Source organism: Rhinatrema bivittatum, chromosome 7 (genome assembly GCF_901001135.1).
Source record: "Rhinatrema bivittatum chromosome 7, aRhiBiv1.1, whole genome shotgun sequence".
Classification (NCBI taxonomy): domain Eukaryota; kingdom Metazoa; phylum Chordata; class Amphibia; order Gymnophiona; family Rhinatrematidae; genus Rhinatrema; species Rhinatrema bivittatum.
In genome coordinates, this window is record NC_042621.1 from 103,323,472 (window position 1) to 103,349,241 (window position 25,770).

Sequence of the window (25,770 nt, forward strand, 5' to 3'; positions counted from 1 at the left end):
GGTTGAGGGCAGACGGAGGTCTTGACACATAGACAGGATTATGAATGATGTGACGGCATCACAGACAAGACTTGGGTAGATGCAACAGCATCACAGACGAAGACACTTGGGTTGATGCAACGACATCACAGATGAAGACACTAGTTTGATGCAACGGCATCACTGGCGAAACTTGGGTTGATGCTACAGCATCATAGATGAAGACACTTGGGTTGATGCAACGGCATCACAGATGGCACTTAGGAACTTGATAACAGCTGGGAGGAAGGACATTGGCACTGTCTCTCAGGGCGCCCTACTCAGCCCACCCGCGGGACTGAGTCGCGGACCACCCTGTCCCAGTGCGCGCCCTACACAGCCCTAGGAGGCTGGTCATGGACCATGAGGAGAGCGGGACAAGCGCAGGGAAGACCCAGGCAAGGAGGAACTCCAATAACTGAGCCAATGTCATCCGAAGCACCACCTATGGCTGGCGGGAACAGAAGCTCAGGAGCACAGGGACAAATCCCACCTGCAGGCCACTCCATTCTCGGGCACGACATCATCTGAGAACCACAGCTCTACAGGAACAGAAGGCTCAGGAGCACCAGACGAAGAAGCAGGGAAGAACATCTGGACAGGCAGGCACATCAGGATGTGGAAGATCATGACGAAACATCAGGACATGGAAGATCATGACGGAACATCAGGACATGGACAGGGACCTCAGGCAAGACATCAAAACACGAAGACGTGGTACGAAGGCAGACGAGACGAGGAGCTCCATGAAGAACAGGAGACCTTACAAGGCTCTGGCAGGCAGGAGCCTCCAGAGAGAAGTCACTCTGATGCAAGGCACAGGCAGACTGATGGAGCAGCCCTTTATAGGGCTGAAGCAGGAAGTCCACTCCCTAGGTGGAACCAGCACACTTCCTGTGCCTGGCCCTTTAAATTCAGTGAAGAGGCGCGCACCGGCGCCTAAGAGAAGACAACAGAGCTGTGCAGGACCGCGGACAGCGGCCTGCACCGACGTCGACGTGGGAAAAGGCAGGGCTGGGCCTAGACGCAGGCCCTGACGTCAGCAGCGGCTCCTGCCGCTGCAGGAAGCCCCATGGGCGGCTCCAGCCGCAAGGAGGATCCCGGGGCTTGCGGCCTACGCCATGAAGATGGTAACGTCGGCAGCAGTCCTGGCCGCGCAGGGGACGGCAGGAAGTCCGCGGCTCCAGCCGCAGCGAAGAGGAACCTCCGGTGCGGCCTCCGGGCCGCGTGGGGGAATGAGTCCGCGGCTCCAGCCGTGTAGAGAAGGCCCGGCGGTGGCGTCCATGCCGCATTGGGGAAGCAGAGGCAGCATGATGAGTGAGTCTGCTCGCGGGGGAACCCGCGGGCAGCACGGTTCATAACAGTTTGTATCTGAGGGAACGGAGGGTAAAGTGACTTGCCCAGGGTCACAAGGAGAGACAGCGGAACTTGAACCCTGGTTTATAGCCCACTGCTCTAACCACTAGGCTACTCCTCCACTTAGAGAGGAAATGGCAAATCCTCAAACAGCAGATAACATAGCTGCCTACAAACAATACCTTAATTGTTATAAATCCAATATAGAAGATGCAAAAAAATTATTATAACAATAAAATTATTCCATGTAATAATAATTCACAAGTTGTTTCGCACCATAACCTTCTTAGCTTGTTCAGATAATAACAGCATGGCCAGTTTGAAATCTTTATTAGCTCCATTATAATGTGAAAATGTTGCATGTTTCTTCAAAAACAAAATTAGCACTAATTCTGCAGCATTTCCAACATCATTACTGGTGTTTGAAACAGCTGTTTCAACCAGAACTTGGGATGAATTTCTACCAGTATCAATAGTGGAGGTGGTACAACTGAAAGTCAAAATGAATAATTCTTCTTGCTGCTTAAATATCTGTCCCACTGCTGCTTTAAAAGTAATAAGAGAATTTTGCTCCACTTTTTGAAATCTTGTCAATCTTTCTCTTACTGAGCTCTTATTGCTTTCAAAAATGGACATCATTCATCATGGCTTTTGACAGAGGGCAGCACTGTTATGATTTTATTCAACACTGTGAACCATGAAATGTTGATAAAGCAGCTGCAAGAAAATGGAATCGCTGGAAAAGTGTTAGATGGATTTAGGTTGTATCTTACCGACTGTCAGCAACAATTTTGTATTGACTATAACACTTCGTCTTGGCATAACATGGAAACTGGTGTCCCCTAAGATTCATCCCTTTCCATGACGCCTTTTAAAATTTATTTGGCACCCTCTGCTGTGTTTTATCTCGCCTGGATGTAAAAATATAGGCTCTATGCGGATGATATACAGTTTTTATGTCCTGTGACCCAACCTTGCTGTCACTAAGATTTTCTTAGACTTTCTAGCCTAGATAGGGGTAGGGATTTTGCATTTTATGAGCACTTCCCTAGCTTTAGATCTACCTTTTTGTGGGAGGCTTGAGTAGCTATAAACACCCACCCAGACATGCTCAGATTCTTTGGGAAAGAGACAGAAGGTGGTTTTTGCCTTCCCCAAGGTGGAACTACCAAGGAGAGAAGGCTTTTGAGACTGTGAATTTGGGATTTTTGATTGGAAACATTCCTTCCTAACAGAAGGGATTCCCCTCTTGGTACCTGGAAGTGCTGGGCATTGATTCTTTTTGCCTCTGCTAAGAGATTAGTGCAAAGGGATATGAAGAGAGCTTTGAGATTTTTGAACATTGCAACAAGAGCTGTTGGCGTGAGTTGAGTCTGGAAGACTAGTTTCGGACTATACAAAGGGACAGTAACTTTCAAACCGCTGCACGAGCGATGCATTTGCGCGTATGTGCACGCATGTTATAAAATAGCCTGGCCGTGTGCACGTGCGCATCAAATTTTAAGTGGGCGCGCAAATTCCGCTTCTACTGCATAAGTCAGGGGGGTTTAAAAGGGGCGCCCGCCCGTGCCATTCCCAGTTTACCAGTTCATCCACCAGTTCGCCCAATTTACAGCTAGGTTCTCCAACCCCCCCCCCCCCCCTGGTTACCCCAGCCTCTTTAAACCCCTCAGAAATGGCCCCATCCTTTTATTTTATGACTTACATGGCATCCATAGCAGAAGTAAAGTTACATAGCAGGGGAGCTTCAGAGGGCGCAAGTATTTACAGGCGCATCTCCTTGGCCAGGCTCCGACATGCCCACACCGCACCCAGAGCACATCCTACCCCTTTTCAGAAATATTTGAGATGTGTGCGCTGTGGCGATTAAGCGCGTATCTGGGCACTTTTTAAAATACGGTCGGTGCAGCGAGCCCGACTTATTTGCGCATCCCCCAATCGATGCACGCTCCGGGCTTTTAAAATTCACCTTTTGGAGTTTTGGACTTATTGGATGTTGAAGATTCGTTTTTGAATAAGGACATTTTTGTCACCTTTTCCCCGCAGTTTGGATGCTGGAGCCAGAACAGGGATATCCTACTCTCCAAGGGGAAGGGTTTTTGGACATGGAAGCAGGTGCAGGGGAGAAAAGACCTGTAAGGAGGAGAGGTATGAATAAGGAGGTCAAGGCTTTTCGGACATTGATTTTTCTGATGCGGTTTTTGATCATTTCAGTTCTCGCTTGGATTTTGATTTTGAAGCTGAAGTAAATATTTTCTTTTGAACGCCACACTGGACTCAAAGACTCATTATTTCCTTTGGAGTACAACCCATTGAGGGACAGTGAGCTGGGGTTATCCTTTATTTTCCCTGGTGTCTCCTTGACCCTCCTGCAGACCCTCAAGCACAGCATTTGAGACCAGTGGATTTTGACTGGACTTCGATGATCATAGACATGTCTTTGCCTAGGGCCCAGGAAGTTGATCTATCCCTCCACCGGAGGAACCCCAGCATTGTAGCGCCCCAAATGCAGCCAACTAGCCAAACGGGGGACCGCCATGCTTGCATTGTATTCCTGGGATCCCACTTTTCATTTTGTGCCCCTTTGTCTCACAACAGTAAAGAGCTGGTTGTTGCATAATAAATTGCTGTTAATGCTTCCAAAACTGAAATCATGATTTTAGGAAGTACTCCCTCAATAGACAGACCACAATCCCTTATATTTGAAGGATTTAACATTCCTTTTTGATCACAGTAAAAAGCCTTGGGGTCATTCTTGATTCTAGAGTGTCTATGAAGCCTCAGGTAAATGTAGTAGTGAAAGCTACATCTTTTAAACTTCGTGTACTAAGAAGGTTGAAGCCGTTGCTTGAACCTTCACCCTTTTAAACTGTGCTGCAGGTTCTGATATTAAACGTCTTTGACTACTGTATTCTCTTTACCTTGGCCTGCCTGCATAGAACTCTGCAGCATGAGTTTTAACTGGGTTAAGTAACACAGAGCATATTGCTTCAGTACTATACAGCTTGCACTGGCTTCTGATTGTTGCTAGAATTAATTATAAAGTGAAAATAATCATTTTTAAGTTGCTTGAGAATAATTTTCCGTGGGCTACTGTTTACGATATAGCAGCACTATGTTAAGCTAACTCTACCTTCCTCAGTTGTCCTGTATTCATCTCCCTGGTTTTTGTAACTTTTCTCCTATATCATTGGTTATCCCTTGTTTCGCTGTGAACCGGTACGATAAGACATTTGTCTTGAGTATCGGTAACATGTGCGCAGCTGCACATGCATGTTATAAAATCGGGCATAGATTTGTGCACGCCGGGTTGCACGCACAAATCTACGTACGCGCATAGCTCCTAAAATCTGGCCCTATGTATATAAACTAAGGGGTAGATTTTTAAAAAATGTACGCGCACGCTCATTTTTGTACGATTTTATAACATGAGCAAATTCACACGGCGATACATTGGGGCCTTCCCCAGTTCCCTCCCAGTCCATTTCAATTAAGAAGCGGCCTTGGGAGGGAATGTTTCTACCCCCCTACCCTAACCTCCCTTCCCCTTCCCCTATCCCTATCCTAGGGCCCTCATTTTGTTACCTTTTTCTTTGCTCTTGCAAAAGAGCTGTAGTAAGTTGCGTGCGCTGGCACCCTACCGGCGCGCGATCCCCTGGCAAATAGCTGCGGTACTGGGTGCCTCTAGCCCCGCCCCCTCCCAGCCCCTCTGTCAAGGATCGGCTCTTCTGTGCGTAACAGGGTTAGGCGCACGACCGGGCCCCTTTTAAAATGTGCGTGGTGTGCGCAAGGCCCAGCCATGCACATAACCCCTGTGTTTTACGCACGTGGGCCATTAAAAATCCGGCCTTAAGTTGACACTGAAGGATCTGTCAGGTTTCTTAATTATCGGGCTTTTATTGTTTTATGTTATTTAGTAGTCTGTTGTATACGTTTTATTATTTTACACTTGCTTTAGATGCTTTAGAATTTTATGAATGTTTTTATTGTAATCCACTTTGAACTTTGGTTAGGCGGTATAGAAATTTTTTTAATAAATTAAACTAAAAACCTGAATGGATAATGAGAAGTCTTCTTGTTGAAAGGTCTGATGGGAGAGGGACCCTTAGATATCTGTGCACAGTAGTGACTTGAATCTTACCTCTTCTATTGTCTGTCTTCCCTCTGTGCTATCCAGCAGGTTTCTGTTCTTCTTTACTATAGCTTCATCCTCTGTATTTTCTATGTGTAACAGAGGAAGATTTTGACTTAAAATTCTGTCTGCCTAAAATAAAACAAAAATGTTAAGCAAATTGCAGAGGATTTATTCATTCAGATTTTTACCCACGTTTCCACAAGATGCTGAAGGCAAGATTTTCTTCTACACCAGCCTTTTGTGAAAAATGCCATGAAACAAAGGAAAATTAGTTTCTTACCTGATAATTTTCGTTCCTGTAGTACCACAGATCAGTCCAGACACCTGGGTTTTGCCTCCGTACCAGCAGATGGAGACAGAGCAAGATTTGACTGGCTCAGCCACATATAGCAGGGTGCCATCCACAGCCTCACGTAATGTCAAAGCAGAATGGAACAAACAACCAGACTACCTAACTATGTTTCACCCAAACAAGGCCAAGTTCAAACCCACAACTGGAACAAAACTCCCAGAACCAAAGGAGTGAACGATAATACAACAAATATCAAGGAAAAAATGAATCCACGAGCGGACTCTCCGTTACTTCAGAGTACTCACACACAGACACGGGCGGGTCCCTGGACTGATCCATGGTACTACAGGAACGAAAATTATCAGGTAAGAAACTAATTTTCCTTTCCCTGTACGTACCCGGATCAGTCCAGACACCTTGGATGTACCAGAGCCAACTTACCGAGGGTGGGAACCAGAGAGTCCCGCTCGGAGCACTCTCTCACCAAAACCACCCGAAGCTGAGGCTTGAACATCTAAGCGGTAATGTCTTGCAAAAGTATGCAACGACTTCCAAGTAGCTGCCCTACAAATTTCTTGAGGCGACACTTGCGAAGATTCCGCCCAAGAAGCGGCGTGAGACCGCGTAGAATGAGCCCGAAGGCCCACGGGGACAGGGTGCCCCCACAGCAAGTATGCAGAACCAATGGCCTCCTTGAGCCAGCAAGCGATCGTGGTTTTGGAAGCCGCACCTCCCCTCTTGGGACTAGTACACAAGACAAATAGACGGTCAGAGACGCGGAAGGGATTCGTAACCTCAAGATATCTAAGGAGGACCCTGCGAACATCCAGTTTCTGTAAATCTCTCACCCTAGGATCCGCCCGCTCCCCTTCAGGAAAGGAAGGAAGCTCAATCGACTGATTCAAGTGAAAAGCCGACACCACCTTAGGCAGAAAGGAAGGAACCGTCCACAAAGATACCCCTGAATCCGAGATCCGTAAGAACGGCTCCCTGCATGACAGAGCCTGTAATTCAGATAATCGCCTAGCTGAAGTAATCGAGATGAGGAACACTACTTTTAGCGTAAGATCCTTTAGCGTCGCCCGCTTGATAGGCTCAAAAGGCGACGAACATAAGGCCGAAAGCACCCAATTGAGGTTCCAGGGCGGACAAGGGTGGTGCAACGGAGGACGTAAATGCTTAGCCCCCTGAAGAAAACGAGTGACATCTGGGTGTAAAGCCAAAGACACCCCGTGTACCTTACCTATAAGACAACCAAGCGCAGCCACCTGGACCCGAAGAGTACTACAAGAAAGACCTTTAGAGAGACCAGCCTGAAGAAAAGCTAGGACATCGGACACTGAAGCTCTCGTAGGATCCACACTGCGATCCCTACACCAATCCTCAAACACCAACCAGACCCAAACGTAGGCTAAGGACGTAGACTGTTTCCTAGACCTTAACAACGTGGCTACCACCGCATCAGAATACCCTTTCAAAAGCCATGCCGCAAGACAGAAGTGATCCGCTGCCTTAATGAAGAAGAGCCGTGGACTCCCGGAAGCGAAGCGGCGGCTCGACCGCCACGTGGAGGAGATTCGCGAACCATGGATGCCGCAGCCATTTCGGCGCCACCAGAATCACGTCCGTCGGATGCAGTTCTATGCGTCGAAGCACCTTGCCTATCAGGGGCCATGGAGGGAACATGTACAGTAACATGTTTGTGGGCCATGGAAGCACTAGAGCATCGACCCCTTCAGCCCCTCTCTCTCTCCGCCGGCTGTAAAATCGCGGAGCCTTTGCATTCTGAAAGGTGGCCATCAGGTCCATGTGAGGCGTGCCCCACCCTTTTGCAGATGAGGTGAAACGCTTCCTCCACTAGCTCCCATTCTCCGGGATCTAGATGATGTCGACTGAGGAAGTCCGCCTGAACATTGTCTATCCCGGCGATGTGAGACGCCGCAATGTTGCTGAGATTCCGCTCCGCCTAGCACATCAAACGTCGCGCCTCCGTCACCACTAGCTGACTCCTTGTCCCGCCCTGGCGATTGATGTACGCCACGGTAGTTGCATTGTCCGACAATACTCTGACCGCCTTCCCCTGAATCAGCGGGAGGAAGGATTGCAGCTCCAGAGCCACCGCCCTGGTCTCCAAGCGATTGATGGACCACTGAGATTGTTCCCTTGACCACTGTCCCTGCACCAAACGTCCAAGACAGACCGCTCCACAGCCGGAGAGACTGGCGTCTGTGGTGACTACCGTCCAGTCGGGCGTGACCAGGGACAATCCACACATCAGATGATCCGACACCAGCCACCAATGGAAACTGGCTCTCGCCTGGTCCGTGAGCGAAAGCGGCAGATGGAATTGTTCTGACACCGGCTTCCAGCGGGACAGCAATGCTGATTGCAAAGGATGTAAATGAGCGAAAGCCCAGGGCACTAAAGCTAGCGTGGACGCCATTGAGCCCAAGACCTGCAGGTAATCCCGCACCCGAGGCATCTGTAGGGACAATAGGTGCCTCACTTGACACTGTAGCTTCACCACTCGCTCCTTGATGAGAAACACTTTGCCCTGCCTTGTGTCGAACAGCGCTCCCAGAAACTCCAAGGACTGAGTAGGGGTCAAATGACTCTTGGCAAGATTGACCACTCATCCGAGAGAGCGCAAGAGCTGGAGGACCCTGGTGACCGCCTTCTGACACTGCAGCTCGGACTTTGCCCGAATCAACCAATCGTCCAAATAGGGATGCACCAGGAACCCCTCTCTCCAGAGCTATACCGCCACCACCACCATCACCTAGGTGAACGTGCGAGGAGCGGTGGCGAGGCCGAAAGGGAGAGCTCTGAATTGACAGTGCATGCCCAGAATGCAGAACCTGAGAAACCTCTGATAAAACGGCTGAATGCCTATATGGAGATACGCTTCCGTGAGATCCAGAGAGGCCAGGAATTCGCCTGGTTGAACTGAGGTGACAACCGACCGAATCGTCTCCATTTTGAAGCGCGGAATCCAAAGACACCTGTTGACCCTCTTCAAGTCTAATATTGGTCTGAATGTTCCCTCCTTTTTGGGTACAATGAAGTAAATGGAGTATCGGCCCTTGCGTTGTTGCCCGGGAGGCATGGGGGTGATCGCTCCCAAGTCCTCCAGGCGCTGTAGAGTGTCCTGCACCGCCTTTCGCTTCTCTCGGTACACACAAGGTGAGACGAGAAACTTGTCTGTAGGAATCTGTACAAAATCTAAAGCGTAACCTTGACTTATCATGGTGAGGACCCACTGGTCCGACGTTATCTTGGTCCATTCCTCGACAAATAGAGCTAGCCTGGCTCCCACGTTTGGCACCGGGAGATGAACCTGCCGAGAGGAATGGACCGAACGATTTTCACTGGGAAGTCTTAGCCCCGTTCCCGATGGAGGACCACTTTGCTTCCCAAATCTTCTGCCACTAAAGGACTGAGGCCACGACGGCTGCCTTGACGAGCTTGTACGGTAAGACAATCCTGAAGACCTCACTGGACGAGACTTCCTGTTCCCCTGGAACCGGGTCCTATTGGAAAAGGAGCTCCGAGGCCTAGGCCTGTCCTCAGGCAACTTAAAAGCCTTGTTTTCTCCGAGAGATTACATCAGATCATCCAACTGTTTGCCAAACAACAACTTCCCCTTGAACAGAAGGGAGCCAAGGTGGGCCTTAGAAGAACCATCCGCCGCCCAATTCCGAAGCCAAAGGAGACGGCGCGCAGAAACCACAGATCTGGCCGACGTGCGCAAAAGGTCATACAAAGCATCCGAGCTGTAAGCAATCACCGCCTCCAAACGATTCACCTGAGCAGCTTCTTCTTCTGAGAGATCATCATTGGCCTGGAGCTGCTAGGCCCAGCGCAGGCCCGCCCTCAGGGTAAAATTACTACATATCGCTGCACGGATGCCGAGAGCAGAGACTTCAAAAACCTTAAGTTAGAGCTCCAGCTTCCTATCCTGTACGTCCTTGAGGGCTGTAGCCCCCGTGACTGGAATCGTCGACCTCTTTGTCATGGCCGACACTGCTGCGTCCGCTCTAGGGAGGCGGAGAAGCTCCAAGGCGTCCTCTGGAAGTGGATATAGCTTATCCATGGCCTTACTCACCTTCAGACCCAATTCAGGAGTGTCCCATTCCCGGAACGGTATGTCCGTCGTCGAAAAGTGGAATGGAAAAGCCACCGGACCACTGAGGCCCAACAAAACTGGATCCATTTTGGCCCCCGGCCGGGACTCCACTGGTGGAACTTCCAAGCCGAGCTCCTGAAGAATGGCCGGAATGAGCGGAGCCAGTTCATCCTTTTTAAAAAGGCGAATCACCTTCGGGTTGTCACCTTCCACCGCTGGAGTTCCTTTGCTGGTACCAGGCTGAGCCGGCACCTCTCCATCCGCCTCGTCGGCCCCCCCCCAGGGGTCTTGTGAGCGGATCCGTCTCATCCTGAGTCGTGGACTCAGTGTCCGTGTCCTGAGGGACAGACCGTAATGGCCGCTTATCTTTGGGCGGGTCCGAGCCCCTCCGGGCCCTATCTCTTGTCCGCCTCTTCCGGGACTTTGGCTGAAGTCCTAGTCCCCCAGGAGCCAACTTCTTTCCTGCCTTCTTTTTAAGGACTTTGTGCTTCAGGACTTTTTGCAGCAGAAGCACAAAATCAGACGAAAAAGATGATTCCGATGAAGAGGATGCCTCCCCCAGGCTATCCTCTGGCAAAGGAGAGGCAGCCCCCCAGGGGGCGCCCCCCCGGGACGGCCGCTGCTGTGGAGAAAGCGCGGGAGGCATTGGGCTATCCCCCAAGGCCGCCCGCGTGGCCTCCCGAAAGGAATCTAAAATGGCCGCTGTTCCCGCGCTGAGCGGGAACTGCTCTGCACTGCCCGCAGCACTCTGTCCATCGTGCGCCGGCGAACACAGCGTCCGAGGCCGGGCCCCCCGAACGGCACGCAATTAGGGCAAATACTGTCGCGCGATAAGCGCGCACGCCAAGCCACACGCACGACACAAAGACCCCCGAGGCATCTTCACCCTCCACCGGCTGACCCCCGAAAATCAAAGAAACGAAAAGTACAACCAAAAGAAAACTCGAACTAAGTAGCGGAGAGTCGGCGCGCAAGTCCCAAAAGTAAACACTTGTTTTTTTTACTTGCCGTCGCTGTCCCTGGTACTGGACTCCTGCTCCAGTAGGAGTGAGTGAACCGGGCTCCCCGGTGTCACCCCCGATGCTGCTAACCAGAGAGGCCAGGTCCTCGACCCCTAGCAGCGGCCTCGACCAGGAGGGGATGGTCCCCTCAGAACCTTCCACCCCCCCCTGGGAGGCTCCCACGACGAGGGACTGTCTTCTTCTTTTCTTTTTTTTTTTATTCTTTTCTTTTTTTTTTTTCTCAGAAATTCTGACTAACTAAACTTAAACCAACCAAACAAGAACCTTTCTCCCTTGGGGATCCCAGAGGCTGTGGCTTCTGCACCTGCACCATCTGCTGGAGACAGAATAAGACTGAGAGGCTGTGGGTGGCATCCTGCTATATGTGGCTGAGCCAGTCAAAGCTTGCTCTGTCTCCATCTGTTGGTGCGGAGGCAAAACCCAGGTATCTGGACTGATCCGGGTACATACAGGGAATGTAATATTCAAAAACGTTTATACTAAAAAAGCACACTAAAACATTAGTAATTCTAATTATGGTACATTCATGTTAATATTATATTTTTAATGATTATTTAGTTTTAATGATTGTTTGCTTATTTTTACAGCATATTCATCAGAAAGTGCTTTTTCTTTTGTAAACAAATAGAAAAGCAGAATGCTCTAGTGGACAGAGCTCAGAACTATGAAATTTGCAAGCTCCTGAGACATGAATTATAATCCCCATTCTACTACTAACTTTTTTTTTTATAATTTAATTAAACCAACAAAGATATACAACAAGCGCCATACGTCAGGTTATATAACAAATCAATAAAAATACAAATATAAACCAAATTGTCAGATCTTTACTTTTCTCCACCCATATGCCTCTCCTCCTCCAACTCAAGCATACCTTTACAATAGCATACCTACCAAATATTCACTGGGTAGCCTCACAAAATGTAACCCAAGAGAAAATAAAAAGCTAGTCATAAGAGACAAAAATCCCACCATAGATAAGCAATCCCTGAGCACACCATGAGTCAAATCGTCTCCAAATCTCAATTAGTAAAGACTTCTACCAATCCCAGAATTTCAGAGAAAAGGAAGTAAAGGGACCAACAGATGCTATAGAGATACAAGCTTGCCAGGAAGCCGTAACAAACTCTTAAAAGGAGTGCCACCTGCCAATATCTGTTTGATAGTTACCCATTGTCTAACTGCAACCTAACAACTGCACTTGCACGTCTATAAAATAATATTTACTATTAGGCACATCCACCCCCCTGCACACCCTATTCTGAAATAATCGCAACCTGGCCATCCTAAGTGGCTTCTGTTTTCATATTACATGTACTTGATTTTGATGTGTTGAGCTGAATATGTATTTGCCGTTGTGTTGACCTAGAATATGAATGTTGACCCAGAATATGAATGTTGATATTTTAAACCGTTGTGATCTTCTTTTGGAACGACGGTATATAAAATGCCTAAATAAAAAAATTAATGTAAATCCAAACATGCAATAACTTAAGAATCCTATCCAGGACTTTGATTGGGAGAGCCTGAAAATAGTAGCATAATTTGGGTAGCCAGAACAATTTAATTGCAGCTATTCTCCCTAGCCAGGGCAAATGAAAATCAGGCCATACCTGTAACAACCAAAACAAATTCTTAAGCAATGGCTATAGTTTAATGAGTATATTTGTGTTATATCTTCTGGAATTTGGACTCCCAAATATTTAACATACCCTTTAGTCCACAGAAAAGGAGATTGTTAATTTCAAATAATCTACCAAATGTAACAAGAGATTAATATTCAAAATCTCAAATTTATCATTATTCATTTTAAATCAGGATACCTTTCCAACCAATCTTACCTCTTCAACCAAAGACAGAGAACACAAAGGGCCAGAGTTTAATATCTACATGCAACCCGGCGCGCACAAATCTACACCCAATTTTATAACATGCGCGACTGCGTGCATGTTATAAAATCCGGGGTCGGCACGGGCAAGGGGGTGCACACTTGTGTACCTTGCATGTGCCGAGCCCTAGGGGAGCCCCGATGACTTTCCCCATTCCCTCGGAGCAGCTTCAGAGGGAACCTTCCTTCTACCCCCCCCCACCTTCCCCTCCCTTCTCCTATCTAAATCCCCCCCCCCCATCTATAAAATTATCCCTTCTCCCCCTTATCTATATTTGTTTGATATTCCCAAATCCTCTTCAATGAACTTTTTCCAATATTCCCTCGCTGGGACCCTTTTCCAATGTTCCCCTCTTCAATGAACTTTTTCCATTGCTCCCTCGCTGGATCACTTTTTCCAATGTTCCCTACAAGGTTCCTTGTTTCATGTAAGCTTCTTCAGGGGACAACTTGCACCAAGATCATTTATGAATTGACATCTCCAGACTCACAGAATACTTTCGCCAATGCTCTCATTATCTGTTCATGTCCACCACTGGTAACTATTAATCACCCTTAAAATTCCTCATACAATCTTTTCACATTATCTTCAAATGATAAGGAATTCCACCCGATTCCAGATTCACATGTACCTTCAGAGGCACACCATCACTTGCACAAAATATCTCAAAACCTCCCAATTCATCCCGTATCACACAATTAATGGTGACTTTTTTTTTTTTTTTTGTCATCAAAAAGAAACAAGAAGAAGAAATAGCGGTTGGACCGTCAAGGGGAACAGAAATGGATTTAACTGCTTCCTTAGAGACTACAGGTGAAGAACAGATTGATTATAGAGGAACACTCTTAGTAACATTTGTAGTGTCAACAAACAGAGATCCTCACAACCCTGAGGATCTCTGCCCTTTGGTCTCAACAAGACGCTTCACGAGCTCCTCTAAGTCTTCTCCAAAGAGAAGTTTACCCTTGAAAGGTAACGCTCCTAAATAAGATTTAGACCAAACATCTGTCGACCAGTTCCTCAATCGTAGACATCATAATTCTCAAAGAAGTTCTGATGAGGTTGTACAGGGCATCCACAACATAAGCTGCAGCCGTCTCCAGACAGTCCATCTGCTTAGCCTCGGATGCCGATAGTGACCTTGTAGCCTGTAACTGCTGAACCCAGCATAAACTGGCCCACTGCATAAAGCTACTGCACATAGCAGCCCAAATGCCAAGCGCAGAAACCTCAAATATCTTCTTAAGATTAATTTCCAGCTTCCTGTACTATTCTTCAGCTCCGCTGAACCAGCAAAAGGAATGGTGGTCTTTTTAGTGACTTCAGACACCAACGCGTCCACCTTAGGGAACACCAATAGCTCAAGTATATCCTAGGCAACAGATACAACTTTGCCATCACGCTGCTGACCTTCAGACCCAACGCTGGAGTGTCCCACTCCCTGACCACCAATTATTTTCACTGACTTGTGAAAAGGGAAAGCTTTTTTTGAGACCTCCTCGGGCCATCCATGACCAGGTCCATTCCCTCCTGATCACACTTCTCCTGAGGAACCTTGATCCCCAGCTCCTCGAGAACATGAGGGTTTAAGGGCTATAACTCTTCCTTATGAAAAAGATGCACCACTTTCGGGTCATCCCCTTCAGCCACTGGCACCTGTCTCAATCCTCTGTCTGGGTCTGGTACATCTGGGGTAGCGTCAGGCACAGCTGGATCAGGAGAGGCAGAAACTTGCTGAATCCGTCTGAATCATCCAAGTCCACAGCTAGACTGCTCGGGGCGTCCTCATCCCAAGGACCCTAGGGGCCTGCCAAAGAACCAGACTCTTGGAGCAGCCCAGCCTTTTGCCAGGATGTGGACCACAGGCCCCCTGAGACAGTCCAACTACCTCCCAGCCATCTTTCATGCCAAATACGCCTCATGCATAAGGAGAATGAACTCTGAAGAAAACATAGCGGGGTCCTCCATTCCATCCCTGGAAGGATTCCCCTCATCATCAGAATTGGACCCCCTCCAGTTGCCAGAACTCTGAACCCACTGAGATAACAAGGGGGGGGAAGATCCTCACAATCCTGAAACAGTCCCGAAGGGCCTGCAGCCCCTGACAACATGGCCTCCTTTCCCGAGTCCAGCAGGGGAGAGGCGGCCGACTTCAAAGGTGCTCCAGCGTCTAACGTTTGTGTAGGCTGCCACTCTGATGCGGCTTCTGCAGGCCCCGACTCACCGTCTCCACCAGCGAGGCAGCGGGAGCACAGCCCGGAACGGGAAAGCTGCGTGCATCACTGCAAGCGCAGCAAGCACTCCTGTGCGCCATTACTGCAATCACCGACCACGTGGAAGAAACAAGCGCCATCGCACCGCAAAGTCGACCCATTCTGCCACCCAAGAACTCCCTCCCCAACAGCTAGCGAGAACCTAAAGAGCTCCACACAGCCTTCTCTTCTCTTCTCTTTTTTTTTTTTTTTAATTTTAATGAAAAAGTAAGGGTACTTTCCTGAGGATGAAGAGCTGTGGGACTCAAACTGTTCTCCTGGGGGAGGAGGGAGCTGGCCCAACCAGCTATACACCCCCTGGCAGCAAAAACATGAGTCAGGCAAGGGTCCCCGAACCCCTGCTTGTACTCTTCAATCCTAGTAGGGATAGCCTCACCTGGGCCTAGCAACCTCCCGAGAGGATCTCCTGAATTCCTATCTCTTTATTCCTCTTTTTTCTTTTTTTTTTTTTTTTAAATATCAGACTGCAGAGATTGCACCTCTACCATCTGCTGGAGACAGAGAAATACTGAGGGACTGCAGGTGGCACACTAGGTTATATGCCAGTGTCAGTAAAGCTTTCTCTGTCTCCATCTGCTGGAAGGGAGGCAAAACCCAGGAGTCTGAACTGATCCGGATATGAACAGGAAACCATGACTTCAGCTTTGCTCCATAAAAGTGCATAACCCACTGGTCGTGGGTTGTGCACCTCTGAATGCTAAGAAACTATTTTCTTGTGGAGGAGAGCTTTCTCCTCCTCTGTAAAGTGGTAAGAGAGAGATTGTTAACTATTTCAATCTTATGTTCTTCCCAGTCCAGAGATCCCAAAGTTGTCACATTCTGGATTATAGCCTTCTTCACTGGAAAGTAATGTAAGCATGCTCCTATGTATCTTGCAGGCCTAGGCGTACACAATGCCCGATGGGCCTGATCCACCATAACTTCAATGTCTTTATTTGGGTAATCCCCAGTCATTAAAATAGCCTTGCCAATTTGTTTTACTACTGAGGCTGAATCATTATACTCCTCAAATTCTAAGGTTCCTCCTTTGGAAACTTTTCTTTTTAACCTAGCCTATTTTTAGGTATTTATTTCATTTTACTTTAGCTGCTATTGACGTTTATTATATGTTTTTGTTTTATTGATGAGATTTTAGTTTGTTTTTTTATTATTTCTTATGTTATTTTATTTTACTGTGTTATTTGTCTTTTGATTTTAATATTATGATTGTATTCTTGTTCATCGCCTAGTCCTTTTAGTGTTAAGCGATTCATAAATAACAATAAATGTATTTTCAAGGCCTTCTAGCTTTTCAGATAGCTCCAAATTTTGATTTTCCAAATCAGCCACGGCTTATTGCAACCTTGTCATCATTTAAGCCTGGTTCTCCATGGCCAATCTCTTTAATATCTCCCCGGAAATCAGTTATTTCTAAAACTGTAAGTTTCTCTTTGAAGGCAACATCTCCTGAATTTACATTGGCGGTACCTCCTCCTAAGCCCAATACTTCTCCTCTATTACAATGCACCACTTCCTACCTGCCATGCTAATTAAACCACTGCTCTTGGGATATGTAAAACATTTCAGTTTGACAGTCCAGCATCTAGTCGACACGTAGAGGTCCCAATTTTATCCACATTACACTCCAACTCCTAAACTGCCATTACATCGGGCTCAGATGGGGTAACATCACTTTTTCCTTTACTACTGATTCTGTGTGACTTTGGCCAAATTACTTTACCTCATTTTTCAGTACACTGTGATTGGAAGATAATAATAATAGTACATCCTTCTTTTCTTCCCCATGGAAGCTGACATGCAAGCTAGGTGCTAGAAATGTGCTGCTAGGTCATCCACCTCAAGAGCTACTGCACGTAGGGTTTTGAGGTGCCATGGTCACAAAGCTCCATTAACAGTAAAAGGAAGATTATTGGGGGGTGGATCAGAAGCTGTCCAATACACTCACCAGCCTGCACTGAGCCAGAGTTAGATCTTCCAATGCCTCATCAGTGATCCTATCTGCGACAGCACCAGTAATGGACAGCTTTATTTCACTAAGGCAGAAGATCAGAAACAATGATTTTAGTTCTGCAAATCGGTATAGTTCCAATTTAAAGATATGCCAGAGTATACTGTAAACTACTGCAAGTGAGTATTCCAGTTAATAAGAGGTAAAATGAAAAACTATATATAAAAGAAATGAATATATTTATTATGATCATCTGATGCAGACAGATGCACTACAGATTAAAATGTGATATATTCATGTTCTTTTGATTTCTGTTACTTCTAATATCATCACACATTAACTTCTCCCTTCATTTCCTTCTTGGCATGAGAGATATCCTGCTTCTCATAAGCATCTAGACCAAATGTAACATATCTCATGCTCTATTTACCTGTGAAATGACATGGGAGACCCTCCTGAGATACCAGGTGCTGTTCATGGTAAAGGAAAGGAAAATTAGTTCTTACCTGATAATTTTCGTTCCTGTAGTACCAAGGATCAGTCCAGACAGCTGGGTTATGCCTCCCCTCCAGCAGATGGAGTCAGAGAGAAAACTGAAAGCACCCCCTAGATATACTGGTGTGCCACCTGCGATCCTTCAGTATATGTGATATCAAAGCAGAATTAATAAGTAACCACTTCCAATCGTGCCCCCAAGAAACATCTTTTCCTTCCTTTTTCTTTTTGTCTTTAAAACTCAGTGACCAGATCAAACAGAAACTTCCTTGAGGACATAGACAACGAAGTATGACAAACATGATACCAAGAAGTGTAACAAAACACTAAAGAATAACAACTTACCAGGGAAACTGTCCCAATCGTAGCTAATATAATCTGCAAGTGAAGAAATATTGAAGACGAGCGGACTCCCAGAATAGAGGGCGGGCATCTGGACTGATCCTTGGTACTACAGGAACGAAAATTATCAGGTAAGAACTAATTTTCCTTTCCCTGTACGTACCAGGGTCAGTCCAGACAGCTGGGATGTACCCAAGCCGCCTTAACTGGGGTGGGACCCTGAGAGTCCCGCTCGGATCACGCTGCTCCCAAAGGATTGCGCAGATGGACCACGGACATCCAGGCGATAATGCCTGGAAAACGTATGCCAGGATTTCCAAGTGACCACCCTGCACATCTCTTGGCAAGAGACCAATTGGTTTTCTGCCCACGAGGTCGCTTGAGAACGCAATGAATGAGCCTTAAGCCCATCAGGAACAGGTTTACCGCAGCCAATATACGTGGAAGCAATAGCGCCCTTCAACCAGCGTGCAATCGTAGCCTTGGACGCCTGCAACCCTTTCTTGGGTCCATTCCATAGCACAAAAAGGTGATCCGACCATCGAAAGTCATTTGTAACCTCCAAATAGCGCAAAAGAACCTGCTGGACGTCCAAACGTCTTAAGTCTCTACCTTGCGACGACTGCAGCTCCTCTTCCGAGAAGGAAGGCAATTCTACCGTCTGGTTAACGTGAAACGCTGACACTACTTTAGGCAAGAAGGAAGGTACGGTTCGCAAAGAGACTCCTGACGCTGAAATACGCAAGAACGGCTCCCGGCAAGAAAGAGCCTGCAGCTCCGAAACACGACGGGCCGAGGAAATAGCCACTAGAAAAACCGTCTTGAGGGTCAGATCCTTTAACAAAGACGTCGTAATAGGCTCAAAGGGTGCCGCACACAGGCCCCGGAGAACCAAGTTCAAGTTCCATGAAGGACAAGGAACCCGCACAGGAGGGCGCAAATTCCGAACCCCTCGCAAAAACCGAGCAACATCGGGGTGACTCGCAAGGGAAGACCCCTCAACTTTCTCTCTCAAACAGCCCAGCGCCGCTACCTGAACTCGAAGCGAATTATATGCCAAGCCCTTTTTCAGCCCATCTTGTAAGAACGAAAGGATGTGACCCATGGACGAACATCTGGGTGGAATACTGAACGCAGCGCACCAGTCGTGGAAAACTTTCCAAACTCTAGCATAGGCAAGCGTAGTGGAAGATCTGTGCGCCCGGAGGAGAGTTGCAACAACGGCCTCCGAATAACCTCTCTTCCTCAATTGCTTCCGTTCATAAGCCAGGCCACCAGACAAAAGCGTTCTGCCAGATCGAAAAATATCGGGCCCTGCCGGAGAAGGTTGGGAAGATGACCCAGACGTAAAGGACCGTCGACCGCCAGATTGACGAGATCCGCAAACCACGGGCGATGCGGCCATTCCGGAGCTACCAGAATCACCATGCCTTGATGAGCCTCTATGCGGCGTAACACTTTCCCCACCAGGGGCCACGGAGGAAACACATAAAGAAGGAGGCGACGAGGCCACGGAAGCACCAACGCATCCACGCCTTCTGACCCGTGCTCTCGTCTTTGACTGAAGAAACGCGCCGCTTTCACATTTTGCCGAGTCGCCATCAGATCCAAGCATGGAAGTCCCTAACGCTGAGTGATAAGATGCATCGCCTCTGCTGACAGCTCCCATTCTCCCGGATCCAGATGCTGTAGACTGAGGTAATCTGCCTGAACGTTGTCCACCCCGGCGATGTGGGTGGCCGCGATGCACGACAAATGTCGTTCCGCCCAGCTCATAAACAACACCGCCTCTGTCGCCACTGTTCGACTCTTTGTGCCGCCTTGGCGGTTTATGTATGCTACTGCGGTCACATTGTCCGATAGAATTCTGACCGCTCGGCCGCGCACAATCGGAAGAAGACGACGCAAGGCCAGACGTACCGCTCTGGTCTCCAATCGATTGATGGACCACGATGACTGAAGCGCCGACCAGGTGCCCTGGACTGCTCGGGACTGACAGACCGCCCCCCAGCCGGAGAGGCTGGCATCCGTCATTACTATTATCCAGGATGGAGGTTCCAGGTCCACTCCCTGCAGGAGATTGCTCGGAGTGAGCCACCAGGACAGACTGGAGCGGGCCGGCTCCATCAAGGGCAATTCCAGGCCGTAATCCTTGGATCTGGGGTCCCAACGAGACAGAAGTGCTGTTTGTAATGGCCGCATATGCGACTTTGCCCGAATGAGCCAATCATCGAGGTAGGGATGTACAAGGACTCATTGACGACGGAGCGAAACCGCAACCACCACAAGGACCTTGGTGAATACTCGCGGATCGGTCGCCAACCCGAAAGGGAGGGCACAAAATTGGTAATGGGACCCCAACACCATAAATCTCAGGTACCTTTGATGATGCTCTCGGATTCCAATGTGGAGATACGCCTCGGTCAGGTCCAAAGAAGCCAAATACTCTCCCTTGTGGACGGCCGTAACAACAGACCGTAGCGTCTCCATCCGAAAACGCGGCACTCTCAACGCCTTGTTCACACCTTTTAGGTCCAGGATTAGTCTGAAGGTGCCCTCCTTTTTGGGGACCAGGAAGTATATGGAATACCGACCCGTCCTGGTCTCGGCCGGCGGGACCGGGACCACCGCGCCCATAGCTTGCAGGTGGTTGACGGTGTGAACTATAGCCCGCTGCTTCTCCGGAGGACCGCACGGCGAAATCATAAAAAGATCTCGGATGGACGTGCAAAATCCAACTCGTAACCATGCTGAACAACATCGAGGACCCATTGATCCGAAGTTATTTTGACCCACTCCTCCCAGAATCGGGACAGACGACCCCCGATAAACGGCACGGAGGAATGGGTCTGCGCGCCTTCATTGCGCGGGCTTGCCTGCAGCGAACCCTTGCGAGACTCCTCCCCGCGGAGGTCTCCTGCCACAAAAGGAAGAAGACCAGGGCTGGGACCTGGTGGACTGCTGTTTCTGGGGAAAGGAACCACCTCTACCCGCACGAAATCGCCTTTGACCTCGAAAGCGTGCTCTGGCATTCCCAAAGGACTGAGACTGATGGGGCTTATCCTCAGGCAACTTGTAAACTTTATTGTCCCCCAGATCCTTAATGAGCTGATCCAATTCCTCGCCAAATAGCAACTTGCCCTTGAAGGGGAATCTCGCCTTGGAGGTGGCGTCCGCCGACCAGCGCCGGAGCCACAGCAACCTCCTTGCGGAAACCGCCGAGGACATAATGCGAGCGGAGGTGCGCAACAAATCATATAGGGCATCCGTTGTATAGGCAACCGCCGATTCAACACAATTTGCCTGTTCCGCCTCGCCAGGAGGGAGCTCCTGCGCGGTCAGTAGCTGCTGAACCCAGCGCAGGTTGGCCCTCTGGACGAGGCTACTGCTTGCCGCTGCCCGGACCCCCAAGGCCGCCACGTCAAAAATGCGCTTCAACAAGACCTCCAGCTTGTGATCTTGGAGATCCTTTAAGGCTATACCCCCCGTAACCGGGATAGTCGTGTGTTTGACCACGGCCGTGACCGCCGAATCCACCGCGGGCGTTTTCAAAAGATCCAAGGATTCCGCGGGCAACGGGTAAAGCTTTTCCATAGCCCTATTCACGCGCAGTGAAGCCTCCGGCGTCTCCCATTCCCTTGATACAATTTGCAAAACTTTGGGGTGGAAGGGAAAAGTCTGAGGAGGGGCCCGAAGACCCGCCATAGCAATGTCCCCCGTAGAAGTGTCAGCATTCGGAGGCGGGGCTGACAGCTCTATCTCCTGTAGGACATGGAGGATGAGAAAATTCAGCTCATCCTTCCCAAACAACCGCAGCACCTGGGGGTCGTCCCCCTCTTCGGACCCCTGCTCATCCATTGAGAGTAAATCCGGAGCCCCCTGAGGATCCGGAGCGGCCCCCGCATCCTCAGCCCCCCCCCATGGGTGGATGACAGTGGTCCCAGTGGACCCCAGCCCCAGGGAGCTTCCCTGGTCCAAGGGGGCCTTGAGGATCTTAGGGGGAGAGGGACCCTCCGCCTCCCAGCCAGACTCTGCCTGCAAAAACGCTTTGTGCATTAGGAGCACAAACTCTGATGAAAAAGGCACCGCTCTCTTTAAATCTTTTTTTGGGGCTCCTGGTGGGGGGGGGGGGGGGGGCTCGAGAGTCCTCCAAATCGGGCGGGGAGCGCGGGCTCAGGTCCGAAGGAGAAGGGGGAGGGGAGGTTTCCTCTTTCGATGCCGACGGGTCTGTGTGCCGCATGGCCAAAATGGCCGCCGCTCTCCTCCCCGAAGGAGGAGGGGCTGAGGAACGGCTGCCCGAAGCCGCGTGGTGCCGCGACGCCGGGGGAAAGGAGGAACCGCTGCGGGCAGCGCTCGGCCCCCGGGAGGGTCCCTCGCTCCCGGGAAGGCATCGGGAGCAGAGACCCTCCCGAGAGAGTCGCGCCCCCGCTCCCCCCCCGCAGGCCGTGCAGGCCGAAGATCGAGGCATCGCAGCTAGGAGCTGTGGAGAGGAAAGCGTGCCAAAACAGGTACAGACACCCTCACACAAAAAACGGGCCGGGTGAACCTGCCACCCCCTCCGGAGTCCCTTTGAGGTACTGGCAGGCCGGAGTTGAAAATAAAAAGGAGCCCACTGCCTGTCCCCAACAGGCCTTAAGTGGCTCCCGAGCAAACAAACCTTTTATTCTTTTTTTTTTTTTTTAAACTTGCTCTCTAGGAGTGTTCCTCCTCTTAATTATCCTATTGGCAAACCCCCTTCAGGGCTGGACCCCTGGAAAGTGGGGGGAGGGTGACCGGCCCACCGGTAAGCTCTCCCCCAGCCTCAGGGACGTGCAAGTCCGGGAAGTGAAGAGGACTGTGCCCTCTGTGCCTGCCAGACGCTAAGCTCCAAGCTGCGCTGTGCACTGTGCACAATATTCTCCTTTGAAAGAAAGAAAACCACACAGAAGACAAAGGTAACAACAGGAAGAAAACAGGGAAGAGACTAGTTGATCCTGTCCCCGAATTTTCCCTTTTGAAATTTCTTTTTTTTTTTTTTTGTATAAATAACTGACCAGGCCAGGACCGCAGGTTATGCCTCTCAATCTGCTGGAGTCAGAGAATATACTGAAGGATCGCAGGTGGCAAACCAGTATATCTAGGGGGTGCTTTCAGTTTTCTCTCTGACTCCATCTGCTGGAGGGGAGGCATAACCTAGCCGAATTTATAGCCATCAGAAAAATGACCTTAAGGGTCAAATCCTTAAGAGTTATTTTCCTGAGTGGTTCAAAAGGAGCCTCACACAAACCCCTGAGGACAAGATTAAGATGCCAGGATGGACAAAGTTTTCGAACCAGTGAACACAAATTCTTTGTCGTCCCCTCCCCCCAGAGAAACCAAACTATATCTGGATGAGATGATAAAGAGGAACCCTCTATCTTTCCTCGAATACAACCCATAGCAGCCACTTGGACTTTAAGAGTTCAAAGCCAAACCCTTGACCAAACCTCCTTACAGAAAAGACAAAATATCAGACACTGAAGATTTTAAAGCCTGGACTCCGATAATGATACACCAGGACTCAAAACCTTTCAGACCCTCACATGCGAAAGAGAAATAGACTTTCTTCTAGCCTGCAGCAGCATAGCAATAACCACCTCAGGATAACCCTGGCATCTCAAACGCCACCTCTCAAAAGCCATGCTGCTAGACAAAAATGAGCAGCCTGATATGAAAATATTGGTTTCTGACAAAGAAGGCCCGCTAGGTATCTGAAGAGTATTGGATCATCCATGGCCAAGTTGACTAGATCTGCGAACCATGGCCAACGTGGCCACTCTGGAGCCACCAACACCACTTCGCATGGATGTGTCTCTATCTATCGCAACACCTTGCCTATGAGTGGCATTCTACACGTTCTCAGGTGGCCTCGTGGGTGGAGGCTCAGCTAGCTTCTCCACAGGAAATTTGTAGCGCATTGACTTGGAAGTCTCTGTATATTTTTGCAAGGCACTATTGTCTGGATGAGGGGGATACAGGGTCCCGGTCTTTTAGTGAGAGTGTTTTGCGAGTGAGACTCTCCAGATCCCACCCTGACTAGGGAGCTCAGGTACATCCCAGGAGTCTGGATTGATCTGGGTACGTATATGGAAAAGAACATTTTATCTTACCTGCTAGTACCTGTAGTATCACAGATCAGTCCAGAACCTGCCCAATCAGTAGAGGGGGAGAGTCATCCACTCATTCTGTTTTTATTGGTATGGAATACAGACTTGTTTAAAAAAAAAGTTTTTGAATATTTTGTAGGTTGTTTTTAAGCTTGGGTACTTGTCAATACTGAGGAACTGCAGGTGGCACAGATGTAAAGCAGATCCTCCCAAGGCCAAGGCATCACCACAGCATTGATGATTTCAGCCCCATGCACCCTTCTCGGACTGAAAAATCGAAACACCTTCGCATTCTGGCGAGTCGCCATTAGATCCACATGGGGGAGCCCTACCTCTCGCGGATGAGTTGCATCACTGACTCGGACAGATCCCACTCGCCTGGGTTTAACAATCTGTGATGCTAGAAATCCACTCCAAGTGTTGCTCCACCCAAAAAATCAACTCTTGAGCCTCCTGGGCCACTGCTAGACTCTTGGTTCTGCCTTGCTGATTGATATAAGCTATTGTCGTCACACTGTCTGCCAGGACCCTCTCCAACCGACCTCTCACCAATGGCAGAAAAACAAGGAAGGCTAAGTGCACGACTTTGGTCTCTAACCAACTGATAGACCAGGAAGCCTCCTTTACAGACCAGTAGCCCTGAGTCGATTGCTGTTGACAAACTGCTCTCCAACCAGAAAGAGTAGCATCGGTAGTAAGGACTGCCCAATCAGGAACCTTGAGCTCTATGTCACAAACCAGATTGTAACTTAGAAGCCACCAAGACAGGCTGGCTGTCCCATGCAACACCCTTGAGCGGCAAAGGAAGATGAAACTCCTCTGAGACTGGGCTCCACCGTGCCAAAAACTGTTTGTAAGGTTCTCATATGAGCGAATGCCCATGGCACTAACTCCAGGATTGAAGCCATTGAGCCCAGAACCTGCAAATAATCCCAGACCTTGGGCATCGGCAACCCTAACAAGTGCCAAATCTGCCACTACAGCTTCTGAACATGCTCCTCCATGAGAAACACTTTGCCACTCTGAGCGCTGAACCAAGCTCCCAGATACTCCAGTGATTGTGACGGAACCAGGTGACTCTTCGCCAAATTCATTACCCAGCCAAGCAATTCGAGAATTCCAATCAATTTCTAAACCGACTGGTGACAAAGATCATCCAACTTTGCCCTGATAAGCCAGTCGACTAGGTAAGGATGCACCAGAACTCCTTCCCAATGCAAAGCTGCAGCTACTACCACCATAGCCTTGGTGAAGGAGCGTGGCGCCATGGCCAGCCCAAAGGGAAGGGCCTGAAACTGAAAATGCTGACCCAAAACTAAGAACCGCAGAAACCACTGGTCTGGACGAATGGGTACATACAGATACGCTTCTATCAGATCTAGAGAAGCCAGAAACACGCCTTTACGAACTGCCGCTATAACTGACCTCAGGGTCTCCATACGAAAACGCGAGACCTTGAGCACTGCATTTATACTTTTTAAGTCCAGAATTGGCCAGAAAGTGCTTTCCTTTTTCAGAACGACGAAGTAAATGGAATACCTTCCTGATCCTCACTCTTCATGGGGAATCGGAACACCGCCCCTATCTTTTGCAACTGGTCCAGCATTTCTCGAACCACCAGTTGCTTGTCTAAGGACCCACAAGGGGAAAATAGAAATAAGTCTTGGATGGGTCAAGCAAATTCTAACATGTATCCATCTCTTACCACACTGAAGACCCACTGATCCTGAGTAATCTTGGTCCACGCCC

At 48.9% G+C, this 25,770-nt stretch overlaps 1 protein-coding gene across 1 annotated transcript in view; it reads right to left on the bottom strand.

Annotated features, from left to right (window-relative positions):
• CARMIL2 (capping protein regulator and myosin 1 linker 2) overlaps positions 1-25,770 on the bottom strand; it is a 435,549-nt gene that overhangs the window by 288,269 nt on the left and 121,510 nt on the right. The window contains exons 13-14 of the mRNA XM_029608841.1: positions 17,057-17,144; positions 5,516-5,638 (exon numbers count right to left, since the gene is read on the bottom strand). Of these exons, the coding sequence (XP_029464701.1) occupies positions 5,516-5,638; positions 17,057-17,144 (211 nt within the window). The remainder of the gene's footprint in view (positions 1-5,515; positions 5,639-17,056; positions 17,145-25,770) is intronic.